Source organism: Antedon bifida, chromosome 1 (assembly GCF_963402885.1).
Source record: "Antedon bifida chromosome 1, ecAntBifi1.1, whole genome shotgun sequence".
NCBI classification, from domain to species: domain Eukaryota; kingdom Metazoa; phylum Echinodermata; class Crinoidea; order Comatulida; family Antedonidae; genus Antedon; species Antedon bifida.
Genome location: NC_136226.1, coordinates 23,248,384 through 23,263,115, shown reverse-complemented (window position 1 = coordinate 23,263,115; position 14,732 = coordinate 23,248,384). Strand labels below are relative to the sequence as shown.

At 32.4% G+C, this 14,732-nt stretch overlaps 1 protein-coding gene across 1 annotated transcript; it reads right to left on the bottom strand.

Annotated features, from left to right (window-relative positions):
- Positions 1–69: 69 nt before the first annotated feature.
- LOC144845545 (cullin-1-like) lies at positions 70–14,721 on the bottom strand. Its single transcript, XM_078702951.1, has 19 exons — positions 14,644–14,721; positions 13,372–13,731; positions 12,111–12,276; positions 11,327–11,494; positions 11,152–11,202; positions 10,537–10,627; positions 9,577–9,740; positions 9,043–9,205; positions 8,298–8,428; positions 7,574–7,681; positions 7,122–7,277; positions 6,656–6,787; positions 5,800–5,991; positions 5,207–5,431; positions 4,919–4,966; positions 4,261–4,328; positions 3,839–3,944; positions 3,204–3,317; positions 70–2,544 (listed from the first exon to the last, which is right to left on the bottom strand). Exons 2-19 carry the CDS (start codon positions 13,518–13,520, stop codon positions 2,464–2,466), a joined length of 2,313 nt encoding a protein of 770 aa, XP_078559077.1. The 5' UTR covers positions 13,521–13,731; positions 14,644–14,721; the 3' UTR covers positions 70–2,463.
- Positions 14,722–14,732: the final 11 nt, after the last annotated feature.

The window sequence follows — 14,732 nt, the reverse complement described above, 5'->3', positions numbered from 1 at the left end:
GGGCACCTCTTCTACCCTGTAGACAAATTACAAACATAAGGTGAAGTGTCAAAAACAAAACCAGTAAAATACCTCGTTAATACATACTGTCGAGAAGGATTTTAATAACATCATATTTTATTAATAGTAGTTATTCCTTGGTTTTGTGCCTGGCATCTACAGTTTCTTTTATTTCAGTTTATTCATACACATTTCTAATACAAAATAAAAATACAGATTCCATTCTTATACCATAGCATCTGTTGTCATGTTTGTTAAACTCAATTTTAGAATTACTTACAATAAAGGTTATGAAATAGTGCATACTAAACAGAAGTCTTCTTACACTTAAAACAGATAGGTAACAGAAAAGTGGTTTCTAATTAGAGGGGTGAACATATCCATTTTGCAAGAGGCAACACCATTCGTTACAAACTTAATAATTTAATATACAGTATTGTTAAAATTAAGGTTGATATACACTCAGTATTAAACTGCTTCACAATAGAAATTATACTAAATAGCCAAACTACATTGCTGCTTCTTTTTTATTACTAAAAGGTGCTTGGCAATTTAAGTAAGATTTGTCATGTACAGAAATGCAAATGTATAGTGTATACAACATAAACATGCAACGTATGCTTATATAGCACATTGTTTCAATAACCTTCAAGTTCAATTGTGATGGTGCTGATTTTCAACTATATAACCAAAGATGACAAAGGCAAGTGGGTTACAATTAAAAATGTTTTACATTTTACAGTAACTTCATACATCTATAGATATACAGACAACTCTCCTAATACCAGACAACCTTGGGCTGGCCAAGTTTATCCACAAATTCTGTTACATGTTCTGAATGTGCTTTTAATGGTAAAAAAAATTTAGGACCTTTGGAACCTCAAGAAATGTCTGTTTTACGAGAGTTTCCAGTATTGAGAGTCAACTTTAGTTGTAAAAATATTCTAATGCAATATTTAATATCATTTTTTACAAATTAGATAGAAACAAATCTTTTGGTTTTTAAACACATGTTTGTTTTATTAAGCAAGCATACCTATATTCATGAATTTTATTTATTATTATTATTTATTATAAAGAATTTTCTAATCCAAAATATGAACATGAAGTGTGGTTTATAAGCAAATGCCAATTTGACCATTCCATTGAATTAAATTCAATGGAATAATGTTTTCAAGATGTGCTACTAACCAAATTGGTTTACAAACGGGGCACAAGCAAGAGCCATTGATCAAAGGGTTAGTTCACACTACAGTTTTAAGATTCCATATCATAACATTTTAATCAGCTATGTTACACCAACAGTGTTTAGACTCAGTAATAGCAAATACAATAACTAACTCATAGAAATGAATGTTAGCTGTTGTTCCATTCGGCTAGTAATTAAGTCATAATCGTTGATGCATGCATTTTTTATCATGAACACAAACTTCTGTACTGTCTGTAGGTGTGAACAGGCGATAAGACTCCCTAAACAGCTATGAAATCATATTCTAGTGAGATCATTATATCACAAAATTATTAAATTAAAAGGCGCACTTATTTACAGCATTTAGGGGTCAAAATTAAAAAACTATACTGTGCTATACTTAATGTTAAAATGACATTGTAAAACTGTGTTCTTGCCGTTTTACCATTTTGGAATACGTTATCGAATGTGATCAAATTTATATTAACTTTTTTGTATTTTCTAAATCATATTCACATATCTACACATCTATTTTGATTCATATTAATGTTATTGGTAAAATGAATTTCTCTTTCCCCCACCCACAATTACAAGATCAATATAATTTCATTTAAACTGACTATACAGTTTCATAAAAAACCTAAAATATGTTTATATGACTACTTACTGTACACAATAGATTATCAAATTATTCTTTAAACCATATGCGCGTTGATTAGTAATTGTACTTTTTCATACAACCATGTTCCAAGTATAGATTAGATTTAGTAGAGCCATAGAGTTAAATATACACTGTATAAAACATATAGCTGTTGCTCCCTGTATAGGGCTAGAGAATGCTACATAGGGCCCAACCAAGAACCAGAGCATGCTAAGTAGAGTCTGAGCAGACAAGATATGGTCGAGGCACACTAGATGGGGACCATGGACACTAGATAGCGCTGTGCATACTAGATAGAGCCCAAGCATGTAAGATAGTGCCAAGGAACCCTTGGATAAGACCCAAGCATGTTAGGTAGTGTTAAAGCCAGCTAGGTAGGGTCGTGCATATTAGGCAGGACTCAAGCATGCCAGAGAGAGCACAAGCATGCTACATGGGCCCAATCATATAATATATATATAACTCTATGATGAAAACAATTACCTTCTCACACCGTTAAACCACCAAAAAGTTATTTTTGGTACGGAAACTACTTTAAATAAAAATAAAATATATAAAACTTCCTGGCTCACAGCTTAAAGATGAAATGTTGAGCTGGGATAACATTTAGGCTTTAAGCAAGGTAACTGTATGTATCTTTCTCACCATCGACTCTTTCTAAATATTCCTTTTCTATCAGTATATCGATGCATTTCTGTTGGAAAAAATGTGTAATATAAAATTATAATACCTGCAAAATCCAATAAACAAGTTATGTTGGTGAGAGCGTGCATCGCAGTGTTTTGAAAGTTAGACTTCTGATCGCAAGATCAGAAGTTTGAGTCTAATCAAAAAATCTCTCATAGATGCATTTACGTTATATTTATAACCATGAAATCAACAACAACAAAAATGAAGGTGTGTGAAAGAGGTTTGTCACAGCAAAAAACATACTGATATTTGGGATATATGCTCTAATGAATAATATCAAAGAGGTAAAAATCAAATTATAATTAATTAATTAACATCTGATAGTCCAAATTTTTTTTAATAATTTCCCATCTATAACTCAACTTATGCGCACCCCACAAATCCAAATCATTAAGTGCTTTTGACGAACTCCATATATGGTTTGACAGACCAGGGATGAGACAGGAAAATCAAAAATTGTGAAATAATCCGAGACACAAAGTACTTGAGCTACAGTCCCATTTTGTTAAATAACACCTCTAGATGGTTAACTCTTGTACATCACCTTTCCATTGAAATGATATTGAGAGGTTAATGAAAAGTGCTCAAAAACGCAAAAATTCATGGATCCAAAGAGATATCTCATCCCTGCAGACATATCATCATAGACAGCAGGAGGCTTACCTTGATAACTGGTACTCTGGGTTTAAAGCGGCTTGATAACTGGGTTAGAACCTCACTCAACAGCTGCTGGTGCTTCAGAACCTTGCGCATTTTCATGATTCGAACAATGGCAGCCTATTAAAAAGTGGGATAAGAATCTATGTAAAAAATATTTGATCTTGAGTGAGTGACTAAGCGGTTAAGACAATGGAATCGTAATCTATTGCCTAATGACAAGGGCTCGAGTCTCCATGGTACTGGTGGTAGAAAACTGTAGGTCCAGTGTACACAAATAATGCTTGTGTGCAATTACATCATTTGAGACGAGTAGGAGGTTACTCCGGTATACTAGCTCACATAGCCACTATCATGGACAGATGTAATAGTTGCCATAGTTGGCAGTCGGTCACCCTTAAGGGAGAAGAATGTTGTTGAAAAGGTGTAACGTCACTATATGATAATATAAATTATTTGATAAAAAGCCAAATAAAAAGCTTTTATGTCAACAATTAGATTATACTAAATAAATCAAGGATGAAATTGTAAATGTAGTCCCACATATTGATTCTCTAGCTTTGGTTCTAATCACACTATGAACTTCATTTCATCTGAATTATAGCAATTGAATATTCATTTTGTTTTGTACAAGACATTACCTGAATAAGGAGCTTGCGATCTTCTTCAATATGTTTGTGTGTACTCTCCTGTTCTTGTTTTTGTTCAGCTTTCATTGGCACATTGATGTTCACTCGAAGTTTTTTGCTGATAAACACAAAACAAACACATTATTAAATGTAAATACCAACTGGGTGAAAGTTACTTTAACAAAAACTAAATGAGTTTATTGAGCAGTGTCTGTACCCATGAACGCATTTCCTTGAGTTCTGATTGGCTCCCGCTTTTCACATTGCAAAATATAGAAACTGTTTAAATTTATTCATCACAGAACCATGTTTGTAAATATAAATCTAACATCCTTTTCAGCAAGTTTAACATATACTTAATGTGAACACTTAATGTGAACACTAATGACTTTCATAAATGAATCATTTTTCTGATTTATGGTACACCCACATACTTTTTGTATGCCTCGAAAAGTTTCACTTCTGTAGTTGGTTTTAATTCTTCATCTGAATTATCACATTCCTGGATGAATTAAAGAAAAAAAAAATAATACAACAACAAAAATCAATTCTATTGTTTTTATATAAATATATTACAATAAGATTTTAATTAGGAATCCATTACGAAACTCACTCATTATTATTATGCATGTATTGATGAATAATAGGACTATAAATATGCTTTTGTGCCAAACACACAGAGGGCACAGTCTACTTGTACACTGTACAAGCCAAACACACAGAGGGCACAGTCTACTTGTACACTGTACAAGCCAAACACACAGAGGGCAGTCTACTTGTACACTGCACAAGCCAAACACACAGAGGGCACATTCTACTTGTACACTGTACAAGCCAAACACACAGAGGGCACAGTCTACTTGTACACTGCACAAGCCAAACACACAGAGGGCACAGTCTACTTGTACACTGTACAAGCCAAACACACAGAGGGCACAGTCTACTTGTACACTGTACAAGCCAAACACACAGAGGGCACAGTCTACTTGTACACTGTACAAGCCAAACACACAGAGGGCACAGTCTACTTGTACACTGTACAAGCCAATTTTTAGTTTATAATGTTTTATCGATATCAATTTCAATACTCACCAGAAGTTTTGATTTTACTAGAATCTGCAAAACTTGCATCACAATGTCCTAAGAAATGAAAAATATTATTATTTTAGTTTTTATTTCATGTCAAACAGATACGTTATGTTGGATAAGAAAAATAAACTTTGAAAAGAGTTTTAAACCGAATCCATCACAAATGATTATACGAACTGTCCTTTTTCATTGGTCAAATCGACTGCGTTGAGCTTACGTCCTTGCATCCCTAGTGGGAACCAAGCTTAAGTTTCAAACATTTTGTGATTAATTTAAGGCAAAACAAATTACCATTTTGATCTGTGTGTTTTCTTGTAATTGTTGCACCGTATATCCTTTAACTGAGTTGAACTGCAGTAAAACCGCCATTTGAAATGTCGATGCTTGTAGGGTGTATCTATTCTTAAAACAGTTAGTGACCAGTTCACCCTTGGACATATGGAACAGCCACATCAACTTACGGCCTGAATGCTGACTTGCATAGAATGTGGTGAAACGCTGAAAACTTTTCTCCAACTATCAAGAATTAAAGCCTTTTTAGTCACAAAAAATAACACAGGGTGACAAAAAAATTGTTAAAAAGAAAATATTAAATATCAAAATTGGAAATGACATATATTTGGTTACAATGTGGCATTATCAACTTAGTGTGGTTTTAGAATGAAGTATACTATACTCAATAAAGTTTTTAGTAAAAATATCAGCCTATCAGATAAAAAAGATATAATGAATACTTATATTCATATTACTGCTTATTACCTGCAGACCTATGTAGTACTCCAGCATAATTTTACAAGGCTTTTTTTTTGCATGGTAGATACAAAAAAAGAGCAAATACAATCATTATAATGAACAAAATTTTGAAAATTCACAAACCGACTTACCTCGCTGGGTAGATTGAAGGCAAAGCCTTGCTGGAACGGCCAAGAACCTGAACTTAGCACTTGAATGGAAAAGTCTATATCCAATGGATTGGTTTGTAAATGACCTTTGAAGCGTTCATTTAGGTCTTTACTTAATCCTATATCTTGGAACATACGTTGAAGCTTAGAAGTATATTCAAATCCACATGCTTGCTGCAAAATATATAAAAAAGCAATAATGATATTCATTTATTCACTTTTATTGTGATGACAATTAAACAAGCAAAATAGATAACATCAACTAATAGAATGGCAATAGGAGGTTTAAAAAAGAATACATGTCAAGTTTAACCCAATTAACACAAAACAAGAAATATCAAACATTAATAATAAAATTAAATGATATGACAAATCCAGCAATAATCAATTTGGTAACAGTCGCCCTTGAAAAATTACAATTTATATTATTACATACTATGATGTATTCAGTGGAAATACAAAAAAAGATATTAGAGATATTATTTTGATAATTTTGAATAAGCACATGTTGAAAGGATCATAACATAATGTTATATTTACGATAGAAAACTGTTATAAAACATTCATTACCTAAAGATCCAAAATGTTTGATAGCAACAGTCCTACTATAACATGGTTATGAATGCTTAATGTATATTTTATTTGTTTACTAATTCTGCCTTTGGTTTCCTTGTACAATGATGATAATTAAGCATATAATTTATTGTTTTTTCAATTTTAACCTTCATTGTATGATTTTACTTTTGTTATAAATATACCTTATTATAAATGTATCATAAATTAGTGTTGCTTTTGTCACCTTCAAGAAAGTGCCACACTCAAATAAAAATATTAGTACCTTGAGTTTTGAGATCATGCTAGCCTCAGCATCATCACTTGCTGAATTATGTTGCACTAGCCTCTTAGCCAACATCTTTGAGTAAAACTTCTGGAAAACATCCTTGTCATCGATGTACTTGAAAACAACCATCTAATATTGAATATAATAACATTTCATGTGTTTAGTTTAGTGGTTTAGTTTTGCATTGAGCGTTTTTTTCCACAAAAGGGCCAAAATCAGCTGGGTTAGTTAGGCCTATCTACCATCACTTCTGCTGATGATATCTAGTGTGGAAAAGGGATTTTATTCAAACTCTTAAACCCCCTGGCTACAGACCTGTAAACACTGAATTAAAACTTCAGCAGCAGATAGGCTATTTTAGTAGCTGGTTTAGCCAGAAAATTAACAGTGGTTCCTGCTCTTTTGACAGGTTACCTAGGTAGAGATTCAGGATTGCGACAACACGGATTATTATTCTACTTACTACTTGATTGAGGGTGTCTTCTAACTCGGCTTCCTCTGGATTCTTGGAGCTTTTGCGTAAGAGTGAATCACAGTACCTGGCCAGTAACTCGGGTGATTTGCTGGAACTGTTTGCCATCTTAGTAACAGCATTACTATTGATGAATCGACCACAGGCCTGCACAAAAAATATACTTACAATTAATGAAAACATATTACTAAAAGGATTTTGCATATCGCCTCTATTCAAGGCATATCACCACTCTTCAAGATGTGTCCATATATAGACACAATGATGTCATATCACTACCATATTTGGGCACATCACACTTTTTTGTAACACTTTTTTTTTATAGTCTAGACGGAGCTTTATGCTTTACTGAAAGACTTGACATAATACTCGCTATAATTAATAATTATTTGTGAACAAAAAAAGTAATGTTGCACATATTTCTTTATTTACATTCACATTACCTTGTCTAAAGCCGCAACAAACCCAGCATCATTATTGAAGGATGACAAAACAAGAGCGTTGTACTTTCGATGCACATCTAAAATTGTCTGAACATACTGTTTTGGCTCCTAGAAAAAAAGAATAACATTACATGAGATACTGAATAGCAGCAAAATCTAAAGTTTTAAACATTTTGGAACATTTGGAGCCTTTTTTTAAAAAAAAAACCAATACATCTCTCAACATTTTAAAAAGGTAAATATTTCAGGGTAAGGGTCAAAATAGGATGTAGTAAATTTGTCCCAATCAATGTCTTAGTAGGCTAATGTAGGCAATTTTAAATCTACTTGTACATACATCCAGCCTATAGTAGTATATCATAACCTGGAAACCATAAAGAGATGCAAATTCTCTATCCATTGGGAATATCAGGGTAACACACTATTTTTCTCAAAAGATGTACTACACATAATTGAAAGTCCTTAATTATAAAGGTTGTTTTATCTTTTTTCTCTCCCATTGCATAGCAAGATTATTTAAACTAAAAAGCCTCTGGCCTAGCGAATACATATGTCACTGGCCTAATGAATACATACGTCATAAGTAAATTAATAGTGATGGATAATGTTGTCTGTTTCACCACAACCAAGTAGCATATAAACTGCCACAAATCAATGAATATGGCTCAAAAATGTTAACAACTAATAAAAGTAAACTAGTTAACGAGTTAATTTGTGTCCTTACATTAAGAGCAGTGTCTCCACATTTTTCTATAGCTGTTAGGCCTTGGTTGTATATATGTTGTTCCAATAGATTCTTCAATTCTCCCAAACCTTCATGTATACGAGATACTAGTCTATACATACGTTCAAGATCTGAAAAAATTAAGTAATAATAAATGATCATGCATTCATTCATTTTCTTTTCAATCTATGTACACATGCATACGCTTGAAAATGTTTCAACTTTAAAGGACATTCTTTCATATTAATATTTGTTCTACAACTTGTGAAAGTCTGTTCATATATGAAACGTTTAATATAACATGCTGATTGACATTGATTTGTTTCCTTGGCACTATATAACTCATCATTTTAAAAAAAGTGAGAGAGAAATCTGCAAACTGATCTAACACAAGGAAGTAAGCACAACACAAGTTATTTAACAAATCATGATGTAACCAAACTGTCACTCATGTTCGGTCAACTTTCATGCATCCAAGTGAGAACCAAGTTGTATAGAGGTTTCCAATAATAACTTAATAATAATCTACTATATGATTCTCACTTTAAGCCATAATAATACTGTTTTTAGTATATCTACTGTTGTTTTGCCCTCCTGTAAGTGGTGAATCTTTAGTTCAGTTTGATGGGAAATAAATAAATAAATAAACTGCTGTGGAGTAGCAGATCACCTAACAAGAAGACTCAGCATACTGGGTACCTTCTCAGAAAAAAATTGGAAACAATTCATTGTTAATCATTGTTACCTTGGTTTTTGTCATCATCCAATAAGTTTTGAAACTCTGAGTGGAATATCTCAAGGTGTTTTTCTATGAGTACATGTTCACACCTTTTGGCAAGCTCATCATGTGTACTTTCATGAAGGTACACTTGAACACGCCTTCTTTCTTCCATAAGACGAGAATCAGCCTAAAAATAATTAATATTTAAATTAACTGGCGCATAACAAATTATAAACCGCCCGGTGATATACTGAATATTAACTTATTTTAATTCACGAAGCAGGATCTCCGAATGAATGAATAATATTTATTTACAATTATTATAACAGGATAATTGTGAAGAATTAGGCTTTTACAGGCCGGAGGCATTCAGAGAGTTCATCACATTATAGTGTACAGATATTTGTACAAATCTTTACAAAAACTACCGAACCAACAGCTATCCTTCCAAAAGAACAAGGCAATGAAAGTAAACATCTTGGCGAAATTAGCACAAGAAATCAAGCTAAACACAAAATGGCACAGACATAGACATGAAACTAGTCATTTCAACTGTACCTTTTTCATATATTCTGTCACTGGATTTTGTCGCAGAAATTCAGCACTTTCTGAACCGTAGAAGCGTTCCGTTTCCTGTAGAAATTGTGTCTCAAATGAATCCTTGTAGACACTGAGAGTAAGACCACGGTTCGCTGGCTCTTCTTCATTTAACCCAAGCTCAACTACACATAATTAATTAGAGAAATCATGTTATGAATATATTAATTTTACAACTCTGTTTGAACAAACATAATTTTTTTAATGTGTACCCACAATAAATAATGCAGATTAGGTTAAAATCAGCAAGTTTTGATTTTGTTTAAATACATTTAATATCATCAATAATCGATCAATCAATTATTTCAATAATCTATTATTAACAGTCTTTTTCATAGACTGAGGAAATTTGTATTTAAGCTCTGTCCACACTATTAAATTAGTTTGACAAAAAAATGTGCCCAAATATAGTGGTGATATGCCTAAGTATGGTAGTAATGTGACATCATCATGTCCATATATGGGCACATCACATTATTTTGTCATATGTTTGATATTGTAGACAGAGGATTAGGCCTTCTACATGACCACAGTGCACCACCTACCATGATCAACATGATACAATACTCTTTTCGAATAGTGTAACAAAAACATACTCTTTATTTTGCACACATACTAAAGATCCCAACTGAATGATGAGGCAATGACAGCATCTTAACTACTGATAGGCAATATCGGACGGACAGGCTTAAAATTTCCTTCTAAACTAGAGGGGAAGTTTTAAGGTTGGCTGACATTACACCACAACCCTTATGTTAATCAATTTCAATTTACTTTTTTCATGCCTCTCACAGGCTATTCCGATATTCCTTACAGTATGAAGTACTACCTGACCACCAAAATCTCTTGGGGAGAACAAGACAACTTGTGTCAGGCCAAGAGTGGTTGGTTATAGGATAAATAATTTTGTTAACATTTTACCATAGCACTGAATTACACCACTGATAAGGCTTGTGTTGATAGTTTCACCCTGTCTTTCTCTTTCTATCAGTTTTAGAACTGCATTAGTAACCTACAAAGCAACACAAAACAAGTTTCCTTACATCAACAATATTGAAAAAAAAATATTAAATGTAAAAGGGTCAAATGTGAAAACCTCCAAGAATGAAGACAAATCTCTGTAACACAAACTTTGGTCCTGTTCTTGGTATATACTGTACTGTAGACTAATTGGGTGTCCATGTACAATTAGATTAGTTAATTCATTTCACTTAATATGGTGAAATTGGTATAGTAGTTCATTATACACATGTAATCTAATTATCTAAGCACAAAATAAAAGAGTACTCAATATGTAAGTTGAAAACAAATAAATGCTTTCTCATTTTCCATTAGGTTTCTAGCCAAAATTCCATGACAGTTTTACCTAACAGAATGTTAGAATGTCACAGTTAGTAAAGCAAAATATGTTGTTCAATCTTAAACATCTTGTATGTTCATTCCACAACTTTCTATGAAATGTGTTAAAATTCCTTGATTTGTCCAGTTTTTAATTACCCTGATTGTTAATTTGAAATTCACTATGATATTTCTTACCTGTTTGTGAAGTGGTTTGAATAACTGGTCTCTCCAGGTTACTAACGCCAACTATAAAAACAAATGATTAGTGCATGTTAAATAGAGTATACAACCTGGCAGCGAAAAGGTCATTCAATTTTTTTCTTTTTTTTTAAAGGCTACTTGTTGTACCAATATTTATTAGCATACTTACAGAATATATTTCAAAGATGCCTTTACGGCCTTCATCGCATTCACGTCGTACCCAATGGCGATTTAAGTAGGCACAAACTCCATTTAGCACACGACTGGAAAATTGATACTCTTCCCATTGCTTAGTGTAGAAGTTGAGAACGGACTCATCCATTAAATCTGCCCCATCCTATCAAAAGTCAATGAATAATTAATATTAGATAACTACATTTGCTTTAAGCTAAACTAGGAATGGCAATGCGAAAGAAATTAAAGTAAATGCCTATATTTTTTTCACAAACACTAACAATATCAGTTTTCAGATAAAAATGATTAAAAATATGTAAATATGAATTCTGTAAAGTACATTAATATTAATAATTATCTATGCTGTGACAACTAGTCCAAAGGCATACAACTAACTCCTACTATAAAACAACTAGTCTCTCACACAATTAACCTATGGTAGTTGTCCTAATGGGTTCTTTTGTTGTCTGAAGTGGGTAGTTCAGAGATGTACTGCGGCCCCACCCAGCACTAACAATTTCTACCCAGAGCTGGCATTAAAAAAATCTTGCTTTAAAAACTCAAAAAGCTGGTAGCATTTGGTATTAATTTTTAAAAAGGGATAAAAAGGACACCAATCCCCTTAGGCAAGGGGGACATTCATCCGAATACATTAAATCCACCTGGCAATAAGATATTTCTGGACATAATTCAGGTTGATAGTAGTCCTAGAAAACCATGTTCATTGATGTTAATCCTCTACATTACAATTGTAGTAATTACCACTGTATGTACTGTACCTCAAGTAAATTGCTTAAATATGTTTTAAGGAAATCCTTTAATCTTTTGTACAGTTCTAAGCCTACAAATTGAGCTCCACCCGTGTTAGATCCTTTCTTGCTTTTAGCAGACGACGATGACCTGTTCTGAAGTGAGTGTACGTTTGTACAGTAGTTGTAAACATGTCTGATATTTTGATAAAGGAATAAATACACAGTATTATCAACAAATTCATACTAAAATACTTGAAATACTTAATCTTTACTGTATAAAAATGTTAGGACATCAAACTACTGTACGTTCAACAGAAAACTAAATGTTTAAGAGAAAAAATAATGATAGAATAAATTTAGAATGCAGGCGACTATAAAATACAAGCAATGAAATACAAAAAAGTATGTATTGGGATTCAATATTTTGCTATTAAATTATGATATCATGAGGAATAAAATATGTCCATTCATGATTGGTCAATACTTCAGGATTAATTGTTTGTTTTAAACATGTGGTTTTAGTTATAACCTTGAATGTTACGGACATATTCCATTATCGACGATGACAAAATTAAAGGTCAAAATGATTGAATTATTTGATGATGTACTGTATTTCACGGTTTGTATTCAGAACTGAAGAAACTCTTATATTTTAAGTCGATTACTGATTTTTTTACTGATGCAAACAGATAACACTTAATCTATTGTTTGCAAGGCAAACATGTCCTAATGTTTTATATTGAGAATATTGTTTCTTTAGCATCAATGATTAACTGTACAATGTATTCAAAAGGGTGATAATTAATGCTAGTACATAGAAAAAGATTACCTCTCTAGAATGGGTTGAATAGTTATGCACAAATGAAATCATTTTAATACTTAAACTAAATCTTTAAAACTATATAGTTTAAATATGGTGATTTTTCTTTTTTATTAAACAGTTAATACAAATTTTTTTTAAGCTATATATTTTATTCTTAATTGTAATAGGTAATCAGCCTTTGAACAATATATTTTTTGGCTTAAAAGTATTATTTTTCCCCAAAAAACAATTTAGGTTTACAGTTCTTGGTTTCAAATTTCTGTCATTCAGCTTTACCGCTGTAGAAAAATAATAAGTAGGGTTATTATTATCAATGTCATTGCAAAAGTTTATGCAATAAATTAACATTTTGTTTTGAAACTGGAGCTATAATTCAATTATATTCACTAGTATTCATAAATAGATTAGAATATAAATTTTGTAATGTAATATTCATAAAAACAATAGAATGTATTCAAAGGATACGTATACAGCTCCATGTATCGTTTTCGTGCCATACTTTGCCGTTTATAAACATGTTGTATTCCGGCTCGGAGATCATCCCAGATGTCATCTAAATTTGTAAGTTTGAGGCCATGAGGGTTTTGCCCTCTACCTCCAGGTCGGTTAGACATTTCTACTCGAGGAATAAATTTGTTACAAAACTATATTTTGTTCAAACAGAATATTATTGCATAATTTTAATAATGTCTTTTTCACAATATCATAGCATTTTGTTGCAACTCTCCAAGTAAAAACAGTCTGCAGTTGCTACTGGTATTTCAATCGATGCAATCAGATTCACATTGACAAGAAATATGCAACACCATCTGAAAAAAAAATTATCTAAAAGAAGAAAGAAAAATTTGTATAAATTAATAAAAAAATTCACAATTGGGTCGAACATGCTATATAATTAATAATAACCATAATTAAATTTAGGCCCATCACGGATCACATTACTTCTGTTGTGTGAATACCAGTGTTAACAACATGTAAATCAACATTTTTTACATAATTATCTAAAATTTCAGAGCTCAAGAAAAATATCCGCATCTATTAAATAGCACAACTAGACTAGCTATAGTAGTACTGTACAATACAATAGTTGTCTAGCTGGTTATGGATCATTTTGTCAAGTTTTATTTTTGTTCTAGGCCTATCCTTTTTAAAACAGAGAGGAATTCTACCCAATATTGCAACGAGAGGTTCAACTATATTATAAAATAAAATACTAAATTGATCATACAATAAATAGAATAGCTAGCTAGTCTAGCCTATATAATTAGTCTTATTTTAGGCTAGGCCCTATGTATGCCTAGCTAGCCTAGGTCTAAGTTATCATGGATGGCCTACCTAGACTAGAGGAGTAAGGCCTCTACTAGCTAGCTAAAAGTAAAAACCTCTTTTTTCTGTCTGTCTCTTGCTGTGATGTGAAATCAAACAATGGGCCTAGCCTATGAATGACTCACTATATTATAGCTAGGCCTAGGCTAAGCATCATTTTGGAGGTAGCGGTGACAAGAGCTAGCTAGCGTAGCTGGACTACGGTTATTATTAGCTAGGCCAAAAACGTAGGCTACTGCGCGCCGCCGCTAGTCTTTCCGCTTTGATTGATGATTTTTTTAGACATCCGAAAAGAAATACATTTGTGGAGCCTATTCACTAAAAATATACATATAGTCAGTTAAATATGAAAATCAACAACATCCACAAACGTTAGGTGTAAACAATTAAGACATAATTTGAACAACAAACCTTTTAATTATAAAATATTCGTGTTTTGTCAAACCACTTTTTATGCCAGCCTACGCACGACAACGTTTTGTATTTTCAGTCATTTCATT

Coding starts and splice junctions, on each gene's coding strand:
- LOC144845545 (XM_078702951.1), bottom strand. CDS start 13,520: ATGTCTAACCGACCTGGAGGTAGAGGGCAAAACCCTCATGGCCTCAAA. Junction 4,329..4,918: donor TAGTAAAATCAAAACTTCTG/GTGAGTATTGAA, acceptor TAATTCATCCAG/GAATGTGATAATTCAGATGA. Junction 3,945..4,260: donor CTTTTCGAGGCATACAAAAA/GTATGTGGGTGT, acceptor TGTGTTTATCAG/CAAAAAACTTCGAGTGAACA.